General features: G+C 37.5%; 1 protein-coding gene across 1 annotated transcript in view; it reads right to left on the bottom strand.

The window, feature by feature from the left end:
• LOC144959331 (1-phosphatidylinositol 3-phosphate 5-kinase-like) overlaps window positions 1-27,500 on the bottom strand; it is a 73,422-nt gene that overhangs the window by 12,658 nt on the left and 33,264 nt on the right. Inside the window, exons 23-40 of the mRNA XM_078891890.1 lie at window positions 26,988-27,088; window positions 26,346-26,417; window positions 25,668-25,839; window positions 23,322-23,500; window positions 22,099-22,212; window positions 17,156-17,264; window positions 16,839-16,938; window positions 16,073-16,166; window positions 14,642-14,723; window positions 12,296-12,770; window positions 9,945-10,370; window positions 8,411-8,504; window positions 7,615-7,710; window positions 6,436-6,513; window positions 5,295-5,374; window positions 3,934-4,128; window positions 1,869-1,961; window positions 1,049-1,145 (exon numbers count right to left, since the gene is read on the bottom strand). Of these exons, the coding sequence (XP_078748016.1) occupies window positions 1,049-1,145; window positions 1,869-1,961; window positions 3,934-4,128; window positions 5,295-5,374; window positions 6,436-6,513; window positions 7,615-7,710; window positions 8,411-8,504; window positions 9,945-10,370; window positions 12,296-12,770; window positions 14,642-14,723; window positions 16,073-16,166; window positions 16,839-16,938; window positions 17,156-17,264; window positions 22,099-22,212; window positions 23,322-23,500; window positions 25,668-25,839; window positions 26,346-26,417; window positions 26,988-27,088 (2,657 nt within the window). The remainder of the gene's footprint in view (window positions 1-1,048; window positions 1,146-1,868; window positions 1,962-3,933; window positions 4,129-5,294; window positions 5,375-6,435; window positions 6,514-7,614; window positions 7,711-8,410; window positions 8,505-9,944; window positions 10,371-12,295; window positions 12,771-14,641; window positions 14,724-16,072; window positions 16,167-16,838; window positions 16,939-17,155; window positions 17,265-22,098; window positions 22,213-23,321; window positions 23,501-25,667; window positions 25,840-26,345; window positions 26,418-26,987; window positions 27,089-27,500) is intronic.

Here is a 27,500-nt window from a genome sequence, read left to right as displayed (position 1 = left end):
TTACCAACTATAGGAAAAACATTTGTCACGATACAACCAACATTTTTCTTATTCAACTATCTTTTGCACATCATAAAATTTAAAGAAAATGAACAGTGTGTTGTAGAGCATGTTTTGTTAAAGAAATTATGCATCGGAAGAACTTTACTGTTATTGTCTTTGAGTGATAAAAAATATTTTTGTCTAAGTTGGGTGTGAAGTTTTGGGAAAATCCTGAAATTGGCTGGTAAGGAGAGGGTTAACCGTCTCTTTTACAATCTCCAAAAAATACATTGAACAAATAGGAGATTCCTTATTTTAAGGTTTCTTGAAGCCTTAGGTTTTAAAATCTTTGCACAAATCTGGGAATCATTTTAACTAATCAATATATGAAGTTAACATTTTTCTAAATGAAATGTACGAGTAGTAATAAATATCTTTTGTCACTGTAGAGATGAATTTCTCCATCTTTAAAAGGTGTATGACATATGTCATAAAAAGAATAGGACGAGGAGATTTGATGATTTAGGAATAGGTATAGGGGCTGTGGAAGGGGACGAGATAGTAAAAAAATATGGCAACCTTATAGGGAGAGAGAGAGAGGGAAAGAGAGAGAGAGAGAGAGAGAGAGAAAGAGGGAGAGGGAGAGAGAGAGAGACAGAGGGAGAGAGAGAGAGAGAGGAGAGAGAGGAGAGAGAGAGAGGGAAAGAGGGAGAGGGAGAGAGAGAGAGTGAGAGAGAGAGAGAGAGAGAGAGAGAGAAAGAGAGAGAGAGAGAGAGAGAGACAGAGACAGAGAGAGAGAGAGAGTGAAAGAGGGAGAATTTTGATTGTTTAAAGGTGAATTTAAGTATAGTGTGAAATTATATTCTTTTCTCTTTTTTTTTTAAATTTAAATATACTATTTTACCTTATTTTTTATATTTTCTTATCTATTTATCCATTTAAGAATTCCTTTGATAATGAATAAAATGTTCTAAAAGTGAATGATAATTGCGAAAACCCAGAGATAAGAATTGGAAATTTTAGTTTAGCTAATCTCTTTATTACAAAATTTATCGTCTCAACTCACGTGATATCATTGCCAGGTAGAATAAGTTTCCGAAGTTTCCGGAAGTGATCAGCAAAATAGATTCGACAATAAAACTTGGCGGAAGAGTCAGAGAACTCTAAAGGGGAAAAAAAAAAGACAGAACAAACATTATGTAAAGATCACACCGTAAATACTCAAATCTTATAATAAAAATGATATTATTTTCTTTCATGTCTTACACAGTACAGCCAGGGAGTTGAGATAGATACCCTCTGGGTACATCACTGTCAAGCTGTCCCTAATAAAAATAATAATAATGATGATTTACACATTCTCTATTCTTAGATCCCTCATTCTAAATCATTAAATATATATATATATATCATATGAAAGATAATTTCATCTCCTTTTCTCAGACACCTCTTGAATTTTTAAATATTTCTTAAACTTGTAATTTTTTTTTTTTTTTTAAATTTAAAGATTTTATTATTCAAAGGAGCAAAACGCAAACTCATCATTTAATGATGTAAACAAAAATAATTGCGCCTTGTAGAGGAAAAGCTGGTCTTTGTATCTATATAAGTTTGAAAATTATGAAAAAGATGCTGCGGCCACAGTCGTTTAAGGAAAATGAGTGTTTTGATGAAATTTCTACTACTCTCTGCCTGATATAAATTCACAAGCAATGAGATTTACCAGCAGATGTAATTTATTGACAGCTGTTATCACTTTCTTCATACTGTGGCTGATGGTGGATTTACATTACTTAACGGTAGCCTGTGAGAGAGGAAGTAACTAAAATGGAAATTTGGGCCCTGTATAAACAGCTGTACTTTCCATTTTAAGTGAATTGACTTACGAAGCTGGATGTGGGGTGAAGGTAAGTTATTTCCACTGGCCTTGACCTTGTCATCAGGCGAGGGCGTTTCATCCTCCATGAAGCTTATATCATCTGTGATAGTAAATGACACAATTATGAATGTATTTATCACAGATTCTGTCCTATAGTTGTGCCCAACATGATGATTGAAAACAAACAACAAAACTTGAGCTTTTATACAGCACAATATCCACTAAACATGCTCAAAGTGCTTTACAAAGGGTCCCTAGCCAACAGCAAAACTTACCATGTAGGACGAGACACGACGCCTGTTAGGCGATATTGCAATCATTCTCGGACAGAGACAATGCTGTAACAGCCAGGTACTCATTTTACACCTGAGTACTTGAGAGAATGTGAGTATGGAGTCTTTTCCAAGGACTCAACTATGCACCGAGCGAGGCCCGAACCCAGGACCTTCTGATCCGAAAGCGAGTGTCATACCCCAAGACCACATAGCTGCGCGATGATAACTATCATGAGATCAACTCAAATGTAAACAGTGTTCGTGCTAAGGGCCGAGAAGATGATTTCTAGAAATAAGAAAAACTACCAAAATCAGACATTTCAGGAAAACAACAATCCATAACACTGGGATATCAGTCCTTTGTGTTTGAGTCTTTGTAAATATTGTCTGGTGACCAATAATGGTTCAAATTTCCAACAATTGTATTTAAATGCCTAAATGAAATAGTGCAGTGCCATCCAATCTCTCCAGGCTTCATTGAATTGTTTAGTCCTGCCAGACCACTCCCATCTCTAAATCAAGGACTGACTGAATATTGTTCTAATATGTAAATATCTATACCAGAAAAATCTTTCTTTGTCGGGGCCCCAAAAGTATGGAACAAATTAGATAAAGAAGCCGAGACTTCCATGAGATGGGTAACTTTAGGAAACTATTGAAAGCATTCCTTTTCAGGCAGCCAAGCAGGCTCTCGAATGGAACTCATTTGTGCGGCTATGTGGTCTAGTGGTATGACACTCGCTTTCGGATCGGAAGGTCCTGGGTTCGAGCCTCGCTCAGCGCATAGTTGAGTCCTTGGAAAGGGCTCTTTACCCACATTTTCTCACCGTACTCAGGTGTAAAATGAGTACCTGGCCGTTAACAGCGTTATTAAAAACACCCCTCTGCGTCATGTCCCGTCCTAAATGTTAAGTGTTGCTGTTAGCCAGGGACCCCTTGTAAAGTGCTTTGAGCACATTTAGTGGATATTGCGCTATATAAAAGCTCATTTATAAAGCTCATTTAACCCACAGGGCAAGAGGAAACGGGGTCGTCCAAAACAGACTTGGAGGAGAAGCCTTCACCAAGATTTTTGCGTCTCCAATCTTACCTGGAGTGAGGCAAAGGTCTGTGCCAAGGACAGAAGAAGACGGAAGAGTGCTGTTAAGGCCCTATGCTTCGCCAAGAGCCAAGAGGCATAAGTAAAGTAAGTCCTTTTCAGGCAGGCTTTTGAGCAGTAATAGCACATGTGTTTTGTGTTACCAATTGTACGTGAAGTGCCTTAGAGTGCTCAGTGGATTCTGAGCGTTATACAAATTTAGTATCATATAATATACAGGGTTCCCTAGAAGTCTAGAACCAATAACAAATTGTATTTGTTCTGAAACTATTGAAGATATCATTAAGAAATTTGTTTAAGTTCATAAAGAAATCATTTAAGTTTGTTTTTTTTGTGTGTGTTGTTGCCAGGTTTATTGATGGCAGTTGAATCAGTCAGCAAAGAAATGTTCAAGCACACTTGGAGAGAACTTGAGTGACGCATCAAAGTACTGAACACGCAAAATGGTGGACACATTGAACTCTATTACAGAGGTGTGTATCTTTTTTAATCATTAAAAATTTGTAAAGTCATTTTTCGAGTTCTTGTTTGTTTTAAACAAAACTTGGAATTATTTCTCTTTATATTCGCAAACACCACGTACTTAGTTGTGCTGTCCCTTTCTCCGTAAACTATTTTCTTATTGGTTCCACACTTCTGGTATACACCCTGTATTATAAAGGCACTAAGTAGCAAGCTTGTAAATCCTAATTCCTCACCTTGTAATCCAACAGAATCCTGCCTATCCCTCTCTGGTGAAGGAATGTACCGTACAGAATCTACCGTCGCAGGCGTAGAATTGGATTGATGGGAGGTTGTAGTAGATGAAGGCTGGTTGCTTTCTTTCTCCTTGGAGGGTAATGTACTACTACTGGAACTGCCCCGCAGGAAGGAAAGAACTTTGGTCTTGCGTCCTGCAATAGTGACAAGCAGAATTATCTATTTTAACTCTCTCAGTGCCATTGGTCACACTGTGCGGCCAGAGCAGAATCTGTTCTACTGGCCAATGGCCGCACAGTGCAGCCAGTCTTGAAAGGCAAAAATAATAATGTAATCCAATCCTACTTTCTACAAAAGTACTATAAATTGAACCAATGCTATCATTTCTTTCATCACAACATTCAATTGGCCCTGGGGGGGGGGGGGGGGGGGGGGGGGGGTATTTTAATTGAGATTTTGCACCAATATCGAATGTCACTTTGTCTTAGCTTGTCATTCTCATGCTGTCTCAATCAGGTGTCAGCCATTTTGTGACGGAAATGCGAATATAGCCTCAGCCCTGAAAGAGTTAAGTCTAATCTCTGTGATGAGGGGTCCAGAGGGTTCAGTAAGTAGAGCACTCAGATAACAAAGGGACCTAGTATTGACCCAAATGCAGTCCAGGGTTGATTTTTTTTTTTTTTTTGACTGGGTGCTTGGGTTGTAAGGACTGTGAAGTCTGTCAAAAAGTACTTTTCTTGCAATAGAGGAGAATCCTGTCCTAGGGGTGGCAAGCAAATTGTGGCAATCTGTCTAATGTGGCAGAACCCAGGATAGGCTTCGATACCATGGGTCTTACAGCTCTAGAGTACAATTATAAAATATTAGAGCTGGTATATAAAATAAATAAGAGAAAAATAGAAATGAAATGTAAAGCCAACAAGAAAATGAAGAAAATAGAAGAAGAGGTAGACTGATTTTTGGGATGGTTTTTTTCTTCTATATTTCTTTCTTGCTTTGTCTGGCACCTTTCATACACACTTGTTCAGATCTTTATCTTACACTGGTGCCAGCTCCTTAATTTCTTAATTTGATATTTCCAAAAAGTATAATTTGCACCCTAACTTCTATAAATTGTCACTTTAAAATGTTTTCGAATTTTTTGTCGCATAACTATTTCTGAATAAAATATCAAAACTTTGGCCAATTCTCTTCTAAAACTTTGGCCAATTCTCTTCTAAAACTTTGGTTAGAAAATCCAAACCTGAAGGGAAAATAATAATCCGAATCTGACCAGTAAAAATCTACAAATGTGCTGAGTCTCTATGATGATGATAATAATAATGGAGAAGACTTGAATTCCAAGCAACCCACAACCTACCCGACTCCTGTTGTCCCTCTCCACCACTCGTGGATGATTTCCCCGTGTCTTGTTTTGAAGTCGGCTTCCCGCTCTGAGACCTGATGAGGTAACAAACAAAAAAAAAGAAGAACCACTATAAATTCAAGAGAAAAAATTCAAGTAAAAAGAAATTTAATTCCATCTATGAACTAAAAAAGGCCCAACTAAAATCATTTTATGATTTTATGCCTACTACACTGATTTCATCAGTTAAGCTACAAACAAACAAATTTTGTTTTAAAATTCTGAAATTTTAAGGAAACATTCACATTTTTCAACCAAACTTTCAGATGAAAAATTGTGAAAATATTTTTATTTTAGTAATCAATAGAAAAATAATCAAATCAAACAACACTAATCAATTCTCGATCGTATTAAAGTCAAATACAGATAATAAAGCATTGTATTATTTTTGTTGCTTTTCTCTTTGACCCTACTGTCCAGCCAGCAGAGATAGCATAGAAAGCACTATTAGATCTGTCACAAATAATTTTGCATTGGACAAAGATCCTATCCAAAGTGTGGGGAAGAGGAGTAGGAGGAGTTCAGTTTAGTTTTTAAGGGTTTTACGTCGCTTGCAACACATTTAGGTCATATCAGCGCCAGAAAAAAGGAAGAAAATGGGATAGTAAAATGTTCTAAAATTACAATTAAAGCACCGAAGAAAAGGTAGGACAAAGGGGAATTTGTTCAAATAGGGAACAGATGTAGATTCCAAGAGCACACTATCAAAGTACTTAGATTGAGATCACCTAAAAGTCTCATCCAGACACAAGCACAGTTCCCCACTAAGAGGAATGCATTCAAATGTTTACAAATCATATATAATATGTAAATAAAACATAATACAATGCATAATGAAGAGATGATTTACAAGGGAAAAAAAATATCATCTCACAAAACTAACTATACATTTGACTGTTTCCCTCCCAGCCAGGGTATCCGGCCAGGGCCAGGACAAAACCAAGTTATCTCATTCCAAGACAAAGACAGACAGCATGTTGGAAAACAGATATAGGGGGATAAAAGACACAGTAAGTGCCTCCCTGCCCACTATGGGGGAGTAGGGGGAGGAAGATTGTAGTCCATCCTAGAGTTACAAGATAACTAAAACACAAACCCTTGAGTGGCTCCATCGTTGTTAGAACACCTGGCTGCAGTTTGGACTTCTCTCAGACGGCACAGGTAGTCAGACGAACTGTTGATGTGATAAGAATAGGGGTGGGAATTTGGGAAAGGGGGTGGGGGGGGCAGGGAAGAAAGAAATTAAAATACTGATTAGTTTCTTGTTGTAACTGTTGCTTTTGAGCTTTTTGAGATTTAAATGAGCTTTTATATAGCGCAATATCCACTAAACGTGCTCAAATCACTTTACAAGGGGTACCTGGCTAAAGCAACAATTTACATGTAGGACGAGATATTACGCCTGTTAGGCAATAATACAATTTTTTCGGACAGAGACAAAGCTGTTAATGACCAGGTACTCATTTTACACCTGAGTACGGTGAGAGAATGTGAGTAGAGAGCCTTTTTCAAGGACTCAACTATGTGCCGAGCTAGGCTCCAACCTAGGACCTTCTGATCCGAAAGAAAGTGTCATACCACAAGACCGCATAGCCGCACTTTTACTTTTGTTTTTGTTTTGGGGAGGTGGTGGGGAGTGGTTTGGGGGGTATGTTTTTGGTGCGTATTACTTCATGAGTAATAGGGGCGGCCGTCGATCTGGGGTGATGTCAAGATTTTTTTCCGACCCCATCCCAGTCCACAGTTGTGATTGGGTAGCTGCTTGGTCTGTTAGATTTGGTGAAAAGTAGTTTGAGATAGACTAGTGTCCTATCCAAAGGGTAGTAAGAAATTGCTATTGCTTGTTTCTTGTTAATGAAACCAAGATAACCTCACGCTCCATGAGCCTAAAGGCTCTTAAAGAGGTTGTTTTTTTATCATTTAGTTTCTTGCTTGATTTAGTATTTCTTTTTTATTGTTGCTGCTTTGAGAATTAAGTTCGAAGTCAAAATAATCAAAACTATGAATGTTTGTTTTTACTTGACATAACTACAAAATTCAATTTACAGGATAAGAATTGTCATCATCAACAACATCATAATCATCATCATCGCCGTGGTAGTCGTCATCATCATCATCATCGTATATCATCATCATCATCATCATCATCATCATCATCATCATCATCATCATCATCATCATCACCATTTTGCACATCAATATTCTAACCATCATTATCAACAACATCATTCCCATCCCCAGTACCAATTCTGCCATCAATCTCTCATCGACTCACCTTAAAGCGTAAGCAATGATAGAACTGGGCTCGTTATCAAAGATGGCGATGGGGACTTTCTCACACATGGGCAATGTGTAGTGTTCATTGAGTTCACTGTGTGTAAGGAAGTGAGGAGAGAAAATATATGAACAAATACATGAATTGTGACTCGGATGATATACAGATGAAAAAAAGTCTCAGCCCAAAAAACAAACACACACACACACACACACACACACACACACACACACACACACACACACACACACACACTCAAATCAGGTTGCCTACCTCAACAATTTAATGTAAACAACTGTTACTATTTTCACAGGGTCTTTTTTATTGGCTGAAGGGTCTTTGTTTATTGGCTGAAGGGTCATTTTTTGTTGTTGGCTGAAGGGTCTTTTTTTACTGGCTGAAGGGTCCTTTTTATTGGCTGAAGAGTCTTTTTGTTGTTGGCTGAAGGGTCCTTTTATTGGATGAAGGGTCTTTTTTTACCCAGACCCAGACCCAGACCCAGACACAGACAGAGACACAGACCCAGACCCAGACACAGACCCAGACCCAGACCCAGACACAGACCCAGACACAGACACAGACACAGACCCAGACACAGACACAGACACAGACACAGACACAGACCCAGACCCAGACACAGACCCAGACACAGACACAGACCCAGACACAGACCCAGACCCAGACACAGACCCAGACACAGACACAGACCCAGACCAAGACCCAGACACAGACCCAGACACAGACCCAGACCCAGACACAGACACATACAGAGACCCATACCCAGACACAGACTTACAATGGAGGGGCCAAGGGAGTGAAGGATGAATTGGACAACCAACGTCTGGTGACACCCTTCAGGTCTTGAAGCCATCCGTCCGTTGAGTCTTCAACTAAAAACATAAATAAATAAATAAATTTAAAAAAAAATATATATAATATATATATAATAATATAATAATAATAATAATAATAATAATAATAATAATAATAATAATAATAATAATAATAATAATAATAATAATAATAATAATATAATAATAATAATAATATAATAATTATTATTATATTATATTATAATAATAATAATAATAATAATAATAATAATAATAATAATAATAATAATAATAATAATAATAATAATAATAATAATAATAATAATAATAATAATAATATATAATAATAATAATAATATAAAAACAATTTATATAATACACAGCTACTTAAATAAAAAAAAAAATTAAAAAGGCCAACAACAACAGTCCTCCTTGGTTAACAAAAGAAATAAGAGCCCTAAAAAAATCTGCAGATTCCAATTAAATATAAAAGTAACTAGAGCACTTATTATATAGCACAATATCCACAAAACGTGCTCAAAGCGCTTTACAAGGGGTCCTTAGCAAACAGCAACACTTAACATGTAGGATGAGACATAACGCCTGTTAAGCAATATTACAATTTTTTTTTTCTCCAGAGACAAAACTGTTAACGGCCAGGTACTCATTTTATACCGCAGTACAGGGAGAGAATGTGAGTAAAAAGCCTTTTGCAAGGACTGAACTATGCACTGCACAGTGTGGTACTCGAACCATGGAATTTCATGTCCAAAGGCGAGTGCCTTACCACAAGACCACATAGCCACAAATTTCTTAAGTTCAACTGTCAAGAATGTTAAAAAAAATGATTTATAGACTCATCTCCACTCTTATTGTATGGAATCATCACTTCAATTGTGACCAATTGCCTCTAAATGCTATTAATAATAATAATAATAATAATAATGAAATTTATTTATATTGCGCCCAATCCTCTATACAATAAAGCTCTAGGCGCATAACAATAACTTCAATCAATTCAAATTTCTCTCTCTCTCTCTCTCTCTCTCTCTCTCTCTCTCTCTCTCTCTCTCTCTCTCTCTCTCTCTCTTCTCTTTCTCTCTCTCTCTCTCTCTCTCTCTCTCTCTCTCTCTCTCTCTCTCTCTCTCTCTCTCTCTCTCACACACACACACACAAACACAAACCTTCCACCATCCAACTATTTAACATATTTTTAAAAAATAAAGTAATATATATATAATATATATATATATATATATATATATATATATATATATATATATATATATATATCCTGTGATCATCGTCTGCTCAAATAAAATAACTAATAAATTAAGAATTCTCGACATAAATAATTTTAAAAGTTTTTTCATATCACAGTGAGTCGGAAGCAGGAAAATTAGTCCGTAGAGCGAGAGTTTATCCTGGTTTCTATAGCATGAAAAGGGGGGGGGGGGGGGAATAGCTCAGTTGGCAGAGCACTTGCTTCAAACTTACCTTCATTTGTCGTGTGAGGTAGAGAGGTAGACAATTGTGGTTGTTGTGGTTGATTCTGTTGAGATGATGATAATGACGATGAGGATGATGTCGTTGTTGTAGTAGTAGTAGTAGTTGTTGTTGCTGAAGCCGATGATGACTGTATTCCACTGGGGACTGTTATTGGTTGTGATGCTGAAATCTGTGTCGGTTCTGTTGCAGTAGTTGTTGTAGTAGTAGTTTCCGTGTCAGCTACTCCTGCTGCAGTTGCTGGAGATGGCATCATAGTTGTAGAAGTTGTCGGTGTTTGAGTGCTGGAAGCAGCCTTCAAAGTGTCATCTGTAGTGGTGGTGGTTGTGGTGGTGTGTGTGTTGATGCTGGTGCTGAGGTTTGATTTATCACTGGTAAAAGTGAAACTTGGAATGGTATCACAATTCTGCGAACTCTCTGGAGAAGAAAACAAAAAAAAAAAAAACACTGAATAAAAAAACCTTGAGCTTTTAAATAGCGCAATATCCACTTAACGTGCTCAAAGCGCTTTACAAGGGGTCCCTGACCAACAGCAACACATAACATGTAGAACGAGACATGACACCTGTTAGGCGAGATTACAAATTTTTTTCGGACAGAAGCAACGAGTTAACAACCAGGTACTCATTTTACACCTGAGTATGGTGAGAGAATGTGAGTAAAGAGTCTTTTTCAAGGACTCAACTATGCGCCGAGCGAGGCTCAAACCCAGGACCTTCTGATCCGAAAGCGAGTGTCATACCACTAGACCACATAGCCACACAAACTAAGTAAATCTTTGCTATAACATCAGATTGTAATAACTAAATTACCAGGAGAAATTAAAACAAAAGAGACTAATTCAAAACAAGAACTAAAGAAAAAGTAAGGCCAAGGGAAATGGTTCAAATAGGGAACAGGAGAGGATTCAATGAGATATCAGTATACTTAGTTTGAGATCACCTTCAAGTCCCAGCCAGACATATAAACAAGATCCCACTAAGAGCAATACACTAAAATGCTTACATAATGTCCTATTCAAAACAAAAACTATAAAAAAATAAATAATTGTTTACATTGAGCCTTTATATAGTGCAATATCCACTGAACATGCTCCAAGCACTTTACAAAGGGTCCCAGGCCAACAGCAACACATAACATGTACGACAAGACACGATGCCAGTTTGGCGGTATTACAATTTTGTCAGACAGAGACAACACTGACCAGGTAATCATTTACACCTGAGTACAGTGAGAGAATGTGAGTAATGAGCCCTGAAAGAATGTGAGTAATGAGCCTTTTCCAAAGACTCAACTATGCGCCACTCAGAGCAGGGCTTGAACCAAGAACCTTTCGATCTGAAGGGGAGTCTCAAACCACAAGACCACACAGCTGTAATATGTGGGGGAAAAAAAAAAGCATAATGCAAATGCTGCAGCTTGAAGCTTGATGAAATAAATAATTATAATAAAACAGAATAGAAGCTTCCAATTTAATTTACAAGGACAGATGATGTGGACTTTCCGGTTTCCCAAAAGTCAACAATAGACAAGAAACAGTCAAAACCAAACACTCAGCCGTAAACATTCCAAACCACATTAACAATTTAAATAACAGATACTCGACCACCAGGCTTCATCACACTGACTATTTAGGTCATTTCAGGGCTGCCAACCTCATCACAAGAAAAAATGTAAGATTGCTTGTCAAAAAGAGTACGATTTAGAGAAAAAGTGTACAACTTTAAAATGGAACCGTTCAGTCATCTCACTCCATGTCATTAGGAAGAATTGGAGGCAAATAATTCTTGTAACAAGTTTGTGTGTGTATGTGTGTTTGGGGGGAAAGAAAATGAGAAGATAAAACTATGAAGTAAAACACATGAACAAACACATACAAATACAGTTTGTTTGTTTTTTCCCTCAAACAATACGTGAATGGAACAAACCATCACATGACATAATAGACATCACAGACCCCATATCACTTCAATGCGTTTTCGATGTATACAAGAACACTGGGAGGATTGAATGACTGGAGTGACAGGATTAGCGTGCTGTGAAAGGTAACATTGATGTGTATAAAATTTGCGCTTGATCTTGAACTTCAATGAAAACACTAAAGACGAATGAGAGATGAAGCGATGGCATTGCTAAGCTTCTATTGCATTTTATTATTTTGTTATTTATGGTTCAAATAGGGAACAGGAGAGGATTCAATGAGATATCAGTATACTTAGTTTGAGATCACCTTCAAGTCCCAGCCAGACATATAAACAAGATCCCACTAAGAGCAATACACTAAAATGCTTACATAATGTCCTATTCAAAACAAAAACTGTGAAAATAATCCGAAATCTTACCAAAGCTGGAGGAGTCAAATTGTGGTCGAGCGATGGAAGCCACTTCTAACAATTCCACTGTCTTTGTGGATGGGTTTGGCTTTGGTGCAGCGGCTTTGGTTGTTGCTGCAGTAATCGTTATGGCTGATGATGATGATGATGATGATGATGACGATGCTGTCGTTGATAGTGTTTTTGCAGATGAAGTAGTCGTAGTGGAGGTCGTTGATGATGATTCAGTAGATGATAACGACGTTGCTGTTTCACAGGAAGTCTGTGTTACAATTGATGTTGGAATTACTGTGGAACTGGAGGATGATGACGATGACGATGTTGCTGTTGTAGTTGATGATATCATTTGTAATGATGTTGTTGTTGTTGCAGTAGCTGCAGGAGGAATGGTGGAGGTAGATATGGTTGTGGTGGTAGCCGCATTAGCTTTTGTAACAGACGACCGTTCACTAGAAGACACTTTGGTTGATTTCTCAAGGCCCGGCTGGTTTGAAAGTAGAAAAATTAAATTAAATTTGACTATCCAAATCAATAAAGTGTATTATAGACAATCTATTACTAGGGCTGCCAACCTCATCACACTATCCAAATCAATAAAGTGTATTATAGACAATCTATTACCAGGGCTGCCAACCTCATCATAAGATAAAGTAGAAGATTGCTTGTCAAAAAGGGCCCGGCTGATTGAAAGAAGAAAAATAAATTCGATTTGACTATCCAAATAAATACTAAAGCTAAGACTTTTCAACTCAAACGTGAAGTCTGTCCTACTGTATGGATGTGAAACGTGGAATGCATCACAGGCATGATGTATAAGGAGAGTACAGATTTTCGTAAACAGGTGCATGCGAAGGAGAGTACAGATTTTCGCATGCGCAAGCTACTGAGAATAAAATGGATGGATAGAATTAAGAATGAAGAAGTATGGAAAAGAACACAAACAAACCACTTCAATCTATCCATCAACAATTAACTGTTAGAGCATGTAGTTTAGGAAGCACGGAGAATGCCAAAAAATCTTATGAAAAACATAATTAACACAATTTTTACCTTAAAATGTTAAGATTTGAGTCTCATAAAAACCGTATAATCTGATATCTAATCAATAGAGTTGGCAGGCCTGTATTACATTTCCTGGGGGAGGGGGGAAATAGCTCAGTTGGTAGAGCATACTTTCTTCATAACCGAAGAAACCAAATTGACTCCAGTAGCAGTCCAAAAATTTTCAGACCCCCCTGTCCACCCAGCAGTGATTGGGTAGCTGGGTCTGTTAGACATTGTCATACACTAGTATGGTGTCAAAAGCGTAGCGAACAATTGTCATTGTCCCTTTCTAGTTGAAGAAATCGGGATAAACTCCCAAACCCAAGGGCCAAATGGCTCTGATAAACTCCTATTATATACCCTAATATATATACCCTCTCTCTCTCTCTCTCTCTCTCTCTCTCTCTCTCTCTCTCTCTCTCTCTCTCTCTCTCTCTCTCTCTCTCTTTCACTGCACAAACACACACACACACACACACACACAAACACACACACATTTACAAATTTTCGCCTATATTATTATGACAATCTAATATAAATATATATGTATTTTGTGTTTCCTTGAGAAAGGCCAAAGGCCGAAATGTCGTCTATTTTGTGTTGTTCATTCATGTGTCAGATTTACTCCCTTTATCTTAATCTCCATTTTATTGACTCATTTAGGCACCTCTATTTATTAGATAAAGATACTGATGTTTCCTGTACCCCTTTGTCCACAAAACGTGATGAATGAGACACTTCAGACATATGTAAGATGAGACGAGAACACTGTATGACATCTCTAATTTTTCTTTAATGGGAAAACTCGAAACATGAACATCATTTGTCTATGCGAATTAAATGTATATATTTTAGTGCTTTACAAGAGGTCCCTAGCCAACAGCAACAATTAACATGTAGGATGAGACATGAACTCCTTTTAAGCAATATTACAAATTTATTTTTTTTCTGACAGAGACAATGATGGCCAGGTACTCATTTAACACCTGGGTATGGTGTGAGAATGTGAGTAAAAAGCCTTTCTCAAGGGCTCAACAACACACTGCTCAGAGTGGACTCGAACCAAAGACCTTCTCATCCAAAGACGAGTGTCAAACCACAAGGACAGGACCACATAGCTGCAAGACAAAGGCACAGGAAATAAATGCACTTCATTATCTTGAATCTTATTCAGAAGAAGACGGAATTTTGATTCTACTTCTCGTCTTGAAGGCAAATCTTTGTTGGACATACATAGCCTGTGAGGTTGTTCTCTCCATCCACTTTTTTTTTGTAAAATAAAAATGAAAATGCAGTAATCAAACTTTTTACCTCCTCGAGTGGTCCAAGGTCCCTTTCCTTCTTGAGTTGTGTGCGAGATTTCTTCTGCTGATGAGTGACAAACTCCTGGAGCCTAAATGATGATAAATTTAATAAGATTGTATTGATCACTGGGAGAGGGGAGGGATGGGAGTCTGATAGCTCAATTGGTAGAGCTCTCCATTCACATGCGACTGATTTGATCCAAGGTCAAGTCAAAATATTTTCGGACCCCATGTCACCCAAGCACTGCTTGGTAGCCGGTTCAGTTAAATCAGTGAAAAAGTACTTTGCATTAGACAATCATCCTATCCAAAGGATAGCAAGCAATTGTTAATATCCCTTTCACGCTTTAGAAACTGGGATAAACTTCGGCTCCATTCACATGCAAGAGACTAAGATTGATCCCAGGTGAGGTTCTGTTATATCTTCATCAAGCAATATTCAAAAAGAATATATAACAGTTTTTTAAAAAAAGGAAAGGAATACCAAGGCATTTCATCATCGTATTTGCCAACTAGACTCGCCAAATACTTTTTCGTTAACATTTTAACTGCTTATATCATTGACTGAAGAAGGGTTTTAAGCCCAATAAATTCCCTGTTTGGTATTTTGTTCTTTTTTTTTTTTTTTCAAGATTTTAATTCATTTTTTCTCCATTACTTTTTGCAGTCCACAGCTTCTAGTATTTTAGCATGAAATCTTATTAACTACAATTTTTTCTGTTAAACTTAAAATTAACTTTTATGTATAAGGAATCACTTGGTGAAGAACTCGTAATATTTGCAGAGAAATAAAGTCTACAACGAACCACCACTCATCTATTTTTATTATTATATGACTGTATTGTGGAAATTAACATAGATCAGGACCAATCTTTTGAGCCAACACCCATTAAATCAGTCTGATAATAAAGTCTATAGGTGCATGCAAATCAATCTGGCAACAGGGAAGTCCACTGACGATTCCCAGCATCAAATGATCGATAATTTCCTATCAGATAAATAACCAAATGACCAATCGATACGTCCTGGCAGGTTTTATAAATAATCCATTTGAGTGAATGGGTGATAGAATTATCCTTGATTTTAAAAAGGTTTACAAGTTATTCGTATATCAATCTGTAAAGAATAGATTTATAATTTTTAATATTTATTGGTAATTATGTGCTTCTTGGCAAAAAAAATTAATATGGGCTGTGCGGAGCAATTTTTATCCTCAACCAATTTTAAAAAAAAAAGAATAGATTGATTATGTTTTGAAAATTGAAACAATGCAGGTGTCAGGGAATCAGAAATTTCTTTTTTCTTTTTTCATTTTTTTTTCTCTCCTCGGCTTTAGAAACATTATGCAAAAAAAAATAAAAAATCCAAAGAAGAGAAGAATGATCTCCCCTGTCCATAAAGTAGGTCAAGGATCACTTGGATGAGAGAGCAGACTCACCTGGTATTCCATCTGATGACGTCCTCGGAGATGATCCTCTTCAGCAAGGCAATGTTGTCTAGGATGGAACACAGCTGGAAGGAAAAGTCTATTTCTGGACGGATAGAAATAAAAGATGCCAATAAAACATCCATTAAAAGGGCCACAACACTTGCTTGAAGTTTCATCCAGATTTAAATTAGACCCAACTACCAGCTTACAAGGAGTAACGATAGCTCAGTTGGTAGCGCACTCGCTGCACATGTAAAGGGACCGAGAATTATCCTGGGTGAAGTCGAGATTTTTTTCTGACCCCCTGTTCTCCCAGCAGTGAATGGGTAGCTGGGTCTTTTGGATCTTGTGGAAAGTCCTTTGCAACAGACTAACTTCCTATCCAAAGGGTAGCAAGAAATTGCTAATGTCCGTTTCAAGCCGTTAGATACTGGGATAAACTTTGGCTTCATGGGCCTCATGGCTCTAAATTACTACTTTTTATCAGCTTACTGAGAGATATACAGGGGAGGACAGTTGAGAAGGACAGGGGTAAAATGGGGTTTTTACATCCTGGAGAGAGGCCATTACTGCTGCAGTTGAAAGGACAGCCTGGAGAAGCTAATATGTTCAGGACCCTATTCTCCAAGAGGAGATATGGAATAAGCTACATTATACACTATAAACTACAAAAACTACAACATTTACACATTCCATCATCAAGTCATCCAGCAAACTACCCTCTGTAAAATCTTCCAAACTACACACTATAGTATCTCATAATCTACAAACCAACCTGAGTGAGCCTGGGACTGGTTGGCACAGACTAAGGTGACCAGTTCTTGAATCTTCATCTGGACATTGGTGGCTGCATCCCTGAATCTCGTCTTGTCATGCTGGAATTATAAAATATCAGAGTGACAAATTAGGGAGCGGGTAGTATTGTCATGTATCATAAAAATCTGAAAAGAAATGTGGCCAAATAAAGCATGTATTATAAAAATCTGAAAAGAAATGTGGCCAAATAAAGCATGTATCATAAAAATCTGAAAAGAAATGTGGCCAAATAAAGCATGTATCATAAAAATCTCAAAAGTAGTAAGTCAAACTAACCTGCTGGTCGTGGAAGAACTCTGAGATGACCCTTATCTGTGTCTCTGATGTCATTTCCTGTTTGAGTTTCATGGTGCTCTCCCAGATTTGGCTGTATCTCTCCGTCGCTCTGTCGAGAACATTAGGAAGTTGAATTTTTTTTAAAGACTTCTTTATATCTTTCTTTCTTTTTATTTTAATAATTTATGCGCTTTTATCATAAAGTGCAATATCCACTAAACGTGCTCAAAGTGCTTTACAAGGGGTCCCTGACTCTGGCCAACCGTAACATGTAACATGTAAAATGCCTGTTAGACAATATTCCAATTTTTTCAAAGAAAACACTGTTAACAACCAGGTACTCATTTTAACCTGAATATGGTGAGAGAATGTGAGTAAAGGGCCTTTTCTAAGGACTCAACTATGCGCTGAGCAAGGATCAAACCCAGGACCAGGACACCGGGAGAGAGAGGACAGCGAGTAGCTCATCGATTGTGCAACTGCTCATTTCCTCTCCCGACCAGGCAGAGGGTGTCGTGTCAATTGAATCCTGAATTTAGCACTGACACCGTGACTTTTTATTCTCTGATTTCATCTGGCATTTCTCACATACCCTATTATTCTCAAAGTTTTGTTTCCAAGCACAAAGCCAAACAATATTGAGCTTGGTCCATAACATGGTGAAGGTAACAATTGGATTCAATAATCTGATGTCACATCGCCCAGCAACGGCGGCCATCGTGGTTCTAAACAAAGAATATCTGTACTTTTTATTCTTCATGCTGGTTAGAACTTTTCATATGTCTTGTGATCAGAATGTGTAAAAGTCAAAACATGATCAGATTTATAATGTTTTTGTTTTTTTCCTCTGGATACGCTTTTATGCTCGTCGGAGAAATATTTCATAAGGGTGTCCGCCATTGTTCCGATAGGTTAGAGCCAGTTACTAAGTTACCATGCGTCATTACGAGGGAAATGACGCTACGACTGTTGAAGCGTATTGAAAACATCTGGCACTGGCATTGTCTCATTAGATAAGCATAGCGGCCAACTTTTCACAACGCTAAAACGAGACAACAAAACATCCCAACATGCGCTACCGTCATGACACAAAATGCAAACATGTTTGGACTATTTCTATATTCGGAAAAAGTGTGGAGCGGGCACTTGTATCAATAATGATGAGAAATATAGAATATGGGGAATTGCCAGATGAAAACAGAGAATAAAAATATTGAGGTGTCAGAACCAAACTTGGGATCCAACTGACATGGCAACCTTCACCTGGCTGAGCGAGAGAGAGAGGCAAAGAGAGAGAGAGAGAGAGAGAGAGAGAGAGAGAGAGAGAGAGAGAGAGAGAGAGAGAGAGAGAGAGAGGGAGAGAGAGAAGAGAGAGAGAGAGAGAGAGAGAGAGAGAGAGAGAGAGAGAGAGAGAGGGAGAAGGGAGAGAGAGAAAGAGAGAGAGAGAGAGGGAAAGAGAAAGAGAAAGAGAGAGAGGGAAAGAGAAAGAAGAGAAGAGAGAGAGGAGAGAAGAGAGAAGAGAGAGAGAGAGAGAGAGAAGAGAGAGAGAAGAGAGAAGAGAGAAGAGAGAGAAGAGAGAGAGAAAAGAGAAAGAAGAGAGAGAGAGAGAGAGAGAGAGAGAGAGAGAGAGAGAGAGAGAGAGAGAGAGAGAGATCAGTGATCAGTTGCACTAGCCCCTAACCATCCAGGTGTTACTTAGATTGAGATTGCTACACATTACCTTGAATACTCTCTATTCGTCTCTTTCTTGTTTTTATTGGATGGTCAAAACAATCATAATCCTGGGACATGCAAGGGTCATTTCCATACAAATAGACCAATCTTTTTCTTCTTTTCCTCCAAATAGACCAATCTTTTTCTTCTTTTCCTCCAAATAGACCAATCTCTTTCTTCTTTTCCTCCAAATAGACCAATCTCTTTCTTCTTTTCCTCCAAATAGACCAATCTCTTTCTTCTTTTCCTCCAAATAGACCAATCTTTTTCTTCTTTTCCTCCAAATAGACCAATCTCTTTCTTCTTTTCCTCCAAATAGACCAATCTTTTTCTTCTTTTCCTCCAAATAGACCAATCTCTTTCTTCTTTTCCTCCAAATAGACCAATCTTTTTCTTCTTTTCCTCCAGATAGACCAATCTCTTTCTTCTTTTCCTCCAAATAGACCAATCTCTTTCTTCTTTTCCTCCAGATAGACCAATCTCTTTCTTCTTTTCCTCCAAATAGACCAATCTCTTTCTTCTTTTCCTCCAGATAGACCAATCTCTTTCTTCTTTTCCTCCAAATAGACCAATCTCTTTCTTCTTTTCCTCCAAATTGACCAATCTCTTTCTTCTTTTCCTCCAAATAGACCAATCTTTTTCTTCTTTTCCTCCAAATAGACCAATCTTTTTCTTCTTTTCCTCCAAATAGACCAATCTTTTTCTTCTTTTCCTCCAAATAGACCAATCTTTTTCTTCTTTTCCTCCAATTAGACCAATCTCTTTCTTCTTTTCATCCAGATAGCCAAATCGGGACAGTTCCCTTCTATTGACATGGATAAGGCACTTTATTTGAATAACCTCATTCGAATCCGGTAAGAATGCTATTTTAAAATTAACAATGCCTTGCAGGCAATTTGTAGTGTATGAAATGGAAACTTGGGTTTCTATGGCATGCGAGAGTTATAAATAAAGCCTTGAAAAATACATTATGAAAGATAAAGATCTGAAAAAGTGTGTTAAAATAGTAAAACAGTGACAAAACAGAAAGAAAAAATTGGGATTGGTTTTTTTTCATACTTTTCTCTCTGTTTTATCTGGCACTGTTTCGTACACACTTTTTCAGAACTTGTTTTACACCAGTGCCTGCTCCTGAATTTGTCACTTTTCCATTGTGAAAACATTGAAAATAAACTTAATAAACTCCCTTTATTCATCCCCAAGGGGAAATTTGTCTCTAGGGTCTATTCCAAGGGAAGACTGGAATAACCCAGGTGTCAGCCGCTGTGCAGCGCCGCAAATTGAGCTGGGCAAGGAGGTGACTTGCTCAAGGCCACACAACGTAGCGGGTAGTCGAACTCGGTACCTTTTGGGTACGAAGCAAAGACCGTGCCCACAGCCGATTAAATCGGGCCCAAACTTTCACTTTAGTTACTTCTTCCCTCACTGACTACCGTCAAGTAATGTAAACAATCCACCATCAACCACAGTGATAACAGCTGTCAAGACGGGGTGCACTGGCAATAAATTATGTCTGCAGGTAAATCTCATCGCTTTGAATTTCTCTCAGGCAGAGAGTAATAGAAATTTCATCAAAATACTCAATTTTCTCAGCCCGTTGTGGACCCAGCATCTTTTTCATAATTTTCAAACATATATGGATACAAAGGCCAATTTTTCCTCTACACGACGCAATTATTTTTATTTACATCATGAAATGATAAGTTAGTGTTTTGCTCTTTTGAATAATCAGAGTTTTTTATGAAATAAATATTAAAATTATAAGTTTAAGAAATATTTAAAAATTCAAAATATCAAATCAACACTTTTTACCATCAAGTGTGAGGGATCAGAGAAAAGTAGATAAAATTATCTTTCATATGATATATACTTTATTATGTAGATTCAGGGATTTAAGAATAGAGGGTGTGGAAAGGAATCTCAATAATTTTTTTTTGTTACCAACAAAGAGGAGAATATTTCATGATATTTTAGAAACCCAATAATAAAACTAGATGGTGATGATAAGAGACATTGATTTAATTTGATTTCATTGAATTTAAGCGGAAATTTTAGAGATTTCTTAAATTTACTTATTTAAGTTCTGTTCAGGTTATGGAGAGACACACTGAAGACGATCATCACACCAGTACAAATGAAATATGTCGAATTTGTGAAAGAGTACAGAGCCGTGCTGAGAGGATTAAAAGACTCTAGACGTTATCAACAGTTGACTATAAATATAAATGAGAAATTCTGACATATTTCAAGATGCGAGAAATGTATCTCACTGATACATAATTTAAAGAAATGCGATGCAGGTATTGATACCTTTGGTTCAATGAGAAAACTCTGAACAAGAAACAATACTTAATGAGGTGAATATGATCCTAATCTTTCACCAGTGATGTGCTATATGCAGTCTATATGGCACACAAATTAAAAGAGGTGGAAGTCAAGTACATGAAAAAAAGTAATGGGCATGGATATATCAAAAATAAGGTTATGAAAATTACAAGAACTCTTTAAGATTTTCTTAGTGGTTTTGATTGTCGTTAAATGAATGTCCTTATAGCCTATAACAATTTTTAATGGAATTCTTATAATTCGTTGATTCTGGGATAAATATAAGTGAATCACATTTGACTGTGTTTCTGGTTTATTAAAAAAATTCTATTAAGACAATGCTATGATTGGATTTCAATTTTACCTTATTCAAAATCCTTACTTTTACGTACAGGTGAACTGATATCTCAAAAACGCCTCAATCTACTGGTATAAAATTTATATGTCTACATTCTACAGATATTCAACATCATTTCCATTACTTTTGTTTTAAAATCTTAAGTGTTGAACATGTTAAAATATTCTCTTAAAAATTTTATTTCACTTAATTTATGTATCAATTTCATGGGTTATCCCTCTTGCTTTTTAACACCATCATAATTATGATTATATAATCAATGAAAACTCTGTTAATAAACAGTTTGGTAGTATAAAAATATTTTTGCTACACTTAATAACGGCAATACTACATTATTTTGAAATTCAGAAAAAAATTGATCAAAATGGCGAAAAAATTGTCTCCCTCTCTCAGTGTAAAGCTATGACTCATCATCACTAGACTGGCTAGATTTACCTGGCGAACTAAACTGAAAGCAATAAACGCCTGTGTGCCGCTGAGCCATGCTGTCCCCAAAATGTATGTAAATGTAAATATTACTCATTTTCATCTCATCTCACAAACTGACCTGTGCATGATTCGTTTGACACTGTTCACCAGAGCTGCCGAGTCAAAGATTTGAGGCTTGACAAGAAGCGTCGGGGAAGGAAGGGCGAGTTCTTTGAGGGAAATTGAAGAAAACCTGAAGATGAACAAGATAAAAAAAAATTTTTTTAATGATTTAAAACTGTGTTTATTTTAACATTGTGTCCTCACAGGAGGTGTAAATGTTGCTGCTCGAAGCTCAAAGAAATAAATAATAACGTGAAGTTGAATGTAAGCTTCAATTTAATTACAAAAACAGATCAAATGAACGTTTCGGGTTTCCCCTTTATCAACAAAACAGGATGAATGAAACACCACATATGAATGAGATGATGTGGTCGTGGCGTAGTTAAACTTTGAAGCTCTATGCAACATATTCAATTTACAGACAGAAAATGATGTGTTTTGTTAATTAATCAGTAAATTTTTGGGAGTATGAAGAGAGCACGCTTGGACTCCTCTATACACAGGTAAAATGGGATATTACATTCAAAGTAAATAAGTTATGTCCAATGGCCAATTTCTTTAATTCTACCATAAGAGGGATAGTAGAACCCAGTCATGTTAAATGCCAAAAGACGTGCATGGAATTTTTTAATATATATTTTTTGGTGTTGCATGCTGCTTTCTTGCAAAGTACTTTCTGCCAGATCTAACAGATCCAGCTGACCAATTACTGCCTGGTCGACAGGGGGGGGGGTTCAGGAAAAAAAAAATCTCTACTGCACCCGGAATCGATCTCAGTCCCTTTGCATGTGAAGCAAATGCTCTACCAACTGAGCTATAGGGACCCCTTGAGTGAGTGGGTAGCTGAACCTGTTAGATCTGGCAGAAAGTACTTAATGATAGACTAGCATCCTATCCATAGGATAGCAAGCAATTGTTATTGTCCATTTCACGCTATAGAAACTGGGATAAACTCCGGCTCCATGAGCCTAATGGCTCTCAAGGACTGCTTTCCAGTGTGACAATGCATCAGTGGGTGAAAATATGGGTGACTAGACTATTATTAATAGCATCTTTCCAAGTTTCGCACCACAACTATCTTGACTTGAAATGGACTGGATAATCTTCAATTGTGCACCCAAGAAAAACTTCATTGAAAATCTTGAATACCAAAATCTTCGGTTTTTAGATCACAGAATGTATTCTTATAGAAGGCAAGCGTGGTCGAGGAAGAAGGTAAAGGTATTCTTATGTTCTCACTTGAAAGAGGCGACGATGTCCCTGTGTCCAAAGTACTGGAAATGCTCGTGGTGGAGTGAGTGAGGACATGGTTCTGCCGAGGCACGTCGTAGGAATGTGGAGGAATGAAATCGAAGGTCAAGGTACTTGGCGAAGGACAGACTCCAGGTGTCGGCGCTTATTGGAACTACTGGTGTCACCTGTTAATGGCCAAAATAACAAATTAATTAACTAAATATGCACTAAATGTGCTCAAAGCGCTTTACAGGGAGTCCCTGGTCAACAGCAACATTTAACATGTAGGACAGGACATTGCACCTGTTAGGCGATATTACAATTTTTCGGACAAAGACAACACTGTTAACAGCCAGGTACTCACTTTGCACCTACCTACGGTGAGAGAATGTGAGTAAAGAGCCTTTTCCAAGGACTCAACTATGCGCCGAGCACGAGACTCAAACCCAGGGCCTTCCGATCCTAAAGCAAGTGTCATACCACTAGACCACATAGCCACACAAATTACAATATCTTCCATTTCCAATTTGGTTAAAATCAGATCTGCTGCAGAAACAAACCAAAAACAAAACAAACCCTTTGATCAGCCAATAACAAAAACAATGTTTCCATTTTGAGATCGTACTCGCCTACGGGACGAGCCAAATACTTTTCTGCCATTGTCTGTCTAGATTTTAAGGGATGTTTTGATAATTTTACTGTTTTTGTTGTTGGCTGAAAAAGGGGTTTGAGCCTGAAAAGTTCCTGTGATTGGCATTTTGTTCTTTTTCGAAGCTTTTATATTCATTTTTGTTCATGACTTTTTACAGTCTACAGCTTCTAGCAGTTTAGTATTGCTATGAAAATGACTAAGACTTAATGACCAAGTGTAGACTATAATGTAAAGACCTGAAAAAGTCTGTTCGAAACGGTGCCAGACAAAGCAAGAAAGAAAAATACAAGAAATAAAAACATCCCCAAAAAAAAATCAGTCTTCCTCGACTGGGGATCGAACCTCAGACATGCTACCACCATTACACCATAGAGGCTATCTGATAAAATTGGGACGATTTTAATGCCTGTATATTCTTCACAAGGCTACACGTTTTATGCTACGAACCCTCGTTTGCATCAAAAAACTCAAACACTGAACATGAGTAGTTGTGGACGAAGACATTTGAGTAGCTCCATTTTTATAAGATATGCTGCTCATCATAATTTTTCTTCTAATATATTCTATTAGGCATGCTATCTTATAGTTTTCACTGAGTGGGCAGTAACAGAGAAGTGACAAGGGTTTTATTTGATCAGTCTTCTTTTAATATGAGCCAGTTAGAACAGGCATTTGCTTCTCTGAAACAAATTTGGAGTGTAACAAGATTGTACTCCAGCATTAAAATCAAGATTTTCAAGGCGTTTTGCACTCCATGGATCAGAGTGTTGGAAATCACAGAAAGTATCATCCAGAAACTTGAAGTATTCCAAAACAAATATTTATGACAAAACTTCAAGAACTTCTGACTGAATACAATCTCAAATGAGGACCTGAGATCTAACAGACCCAGCTACTCGGTCACTGCTGAGAGGACAGTCAAATCTTGACAGCACCCAGGATCGTTCACGATTCATTTGCATGTGTGTTCTAGATATAATATTTCCAAAGCTATCTATATTGACATTTCTTTATTTTTCTCACGTGTGTTCTAGATATAATATTTCTAAAGCTATCTATATTGATATTTCTTTATTTTTCTCATGGAAACTACAATTTTTTTTTTAACTTAAAGAAGGCAGCTCTGATTGCCTTGTATTGTGACGTCATTTTTAAGAACGTGTCAGGCTAACAAAGGTTAACATGGGTATAGGTTAACAAAGACTATGTATGTACGGTCTAACCAATACACAAATACAAACAATGGAGGCAGACAGAGTTGTTTATGTTAACAAAGACTACGTACGTATGTCTAACCAATACACAAATACAAACAATGGAGGCAGACAGAGCTGTTTATGTTAACAAAGACTACGTATGTATGGTCTAACCAATACACAAATACAAACAATGGAGGCACACAGACCTGCTTATGTTAACAAAGACTACGTATGTATGGTCTAACCAAAACACAAATACAAACAATGGAGGCAGACAGACCTGTTTATGTTAACAAAGACTACGTATGTACGGTCTAACCAATATACAAATGCAAACAATGGAGGCAGACAGACCTGTTTATGTTTACAAAGACTATGTACGTATGTCTAACCAATACACAAATGTAAACAATGGAGGCAGACAGACCTGTTTATGTTAACAAAGACTACGTACGTACGGTCTAACCAATACACAAATGAAAACAATGGAGTCAGACAGACCTGTTTACATTTCCGGCACCAGCTCCACATCAGAATATTTTCCTTCCCACCGGGCACCTCATTGTCCAGTTTCTTCAACAACACATTGATACAAGCCGTGCCGTGTACAAATCGTCTGATGTGTTCTGTCATGGGAATGTCACAGGAAGGGGAGGGACACAGGTACTGTTTTCTGTCATTAAAAAAAAAGTCATTATGGAAATTAGTTTTGTTTTAGCAAAAGTGAAACGAAAGATGTTAGAATAGTTATAAAACTTTAAGATACTATAAGAAAAGAAAAGATAAATAATAAAAATGATAATAATGCGCAATTTCTATAGCACCCCTTTCCATCAAAAGTGCTCTGAAGTGCTTAGAAAAGATATTTTATTCATTCCATAAAAAGGAAATTAGTTTACAAGCATGAGTACTACAAAGTATCTAAATTAAACATGATGTTCTACATACAAATTTTTGCTAGCGTCCTATCCAAGGTATTGCTATTGTCCGTCTCATGCTATAGAAACCGGGATAAACTCTACTACTACTACTACTACTCCTACTACTACTACTACTACTACTACTACTACTGCTGCTGCTGCTACTGCTACTACTACTACTACAACAACACTTGATTGGGGGGAATGTAATTTAATAGAAGGAGGAAATCATCAGCGCTAATTACTTCAAACAACTAACCTGAAACAAAACCTCTCCAGAAAACCACCAAGGGTGATGTCGTTACGCCCATAGAAATCCATAGTCACAACCCTGAGAAGTTAAAAAAAAGCACTTATATAGCACAATCAATATTAACTAAACATGCTCAGAGCGTTTTACAAGAACTAACTTGATCTTAGATGATAACTTGTTGTTTTTTTGGGGGGTTTTTTATGTAGATCCGATCCCCCCCCCCCAATCTGTAATTGTGAAATGAGCTCTCTTCCGAAGATTTGAGTAATTTGAGTGTCTTTCAACACCACTACCACCATCATCATCACTACCAACACCATCATCACAGCATCATCACCACCATCATTACCATCACCACCACCATCATCATCATCACCACCACCACCACCATCATCACAGCAGCATCATCATCATCACCACCATCATCACAGCATCACCACCACCATCATCATCATCATCATCATCATCACCACCACCACCATCATCACAGCATCATCATCACCATCATTACCATCACCACCACCATCATCATCATCATCATCATCATCGCTACCACCACCACCACTATCATCAATTCATTATCATCATCACCATCATCATCATCATCAATAATCAATCATCAACCACAACAATCGACAACCAACCAACCATGGATAGACACAAGGGTGAGGGTGGTTACTCGACTTGAACGAGAAAGAGCTGAACAAAACCATCAGTCTCTGGTGATTCATGGGATCGAGGCAGTCAATCTGGGGTAAGAAATGGAACAGAATAACAGGTTGATTGAACACATTGCTACAATGAATGACATAGTCAGTCAGATGGCAGAGCTGCCAACCCTAGCCCATGTAAATGTGTACAATTGAATTCAGTAGTCTGATGTCACGCTGCCCGGCAACGGCGGCCATCTTGGTTCTAAGCAAAGAAAATCATTACTTTTTTTTTTTCATGCTGGCTAGAACGTCTCATATGCCTTGTGATCAGAATGTATTAAAGCCAAAACATGATCAAATTTATGGGTGTTTTTTTCCTCTGGATATGCTTTTATGCTCGCTGGAGAAATATTTTATACGGGCGTCCGCCATTGTTCCGATAGTTTAGAGCCAGTGTTACTAAGTTATCATGCGTCATTAGGAAGGAAGTGACGTTACGACTGTTGAA

Source organism: Berghia stephanieae, chromosome 13 (assembly GCF_034508935.2).
Source record: "Berghia stephanieae isolate SIO BIC M18660-M18661 chromosome 13, UCSD_Bste_1.3, whole genome shotgun sequence".
Lineage (NCBI taxonomy): Eukaryota > Metazoa > Mollusca > Gastropoda > Nudibranchia > Aeolidiidae > Berghia > Berghia stephanieae.
The sequence above is the reverse complement of the archived record's forward strand: the minus strand, read 5'-3'. Positions and strand labels throughout refer to the sequence as shown.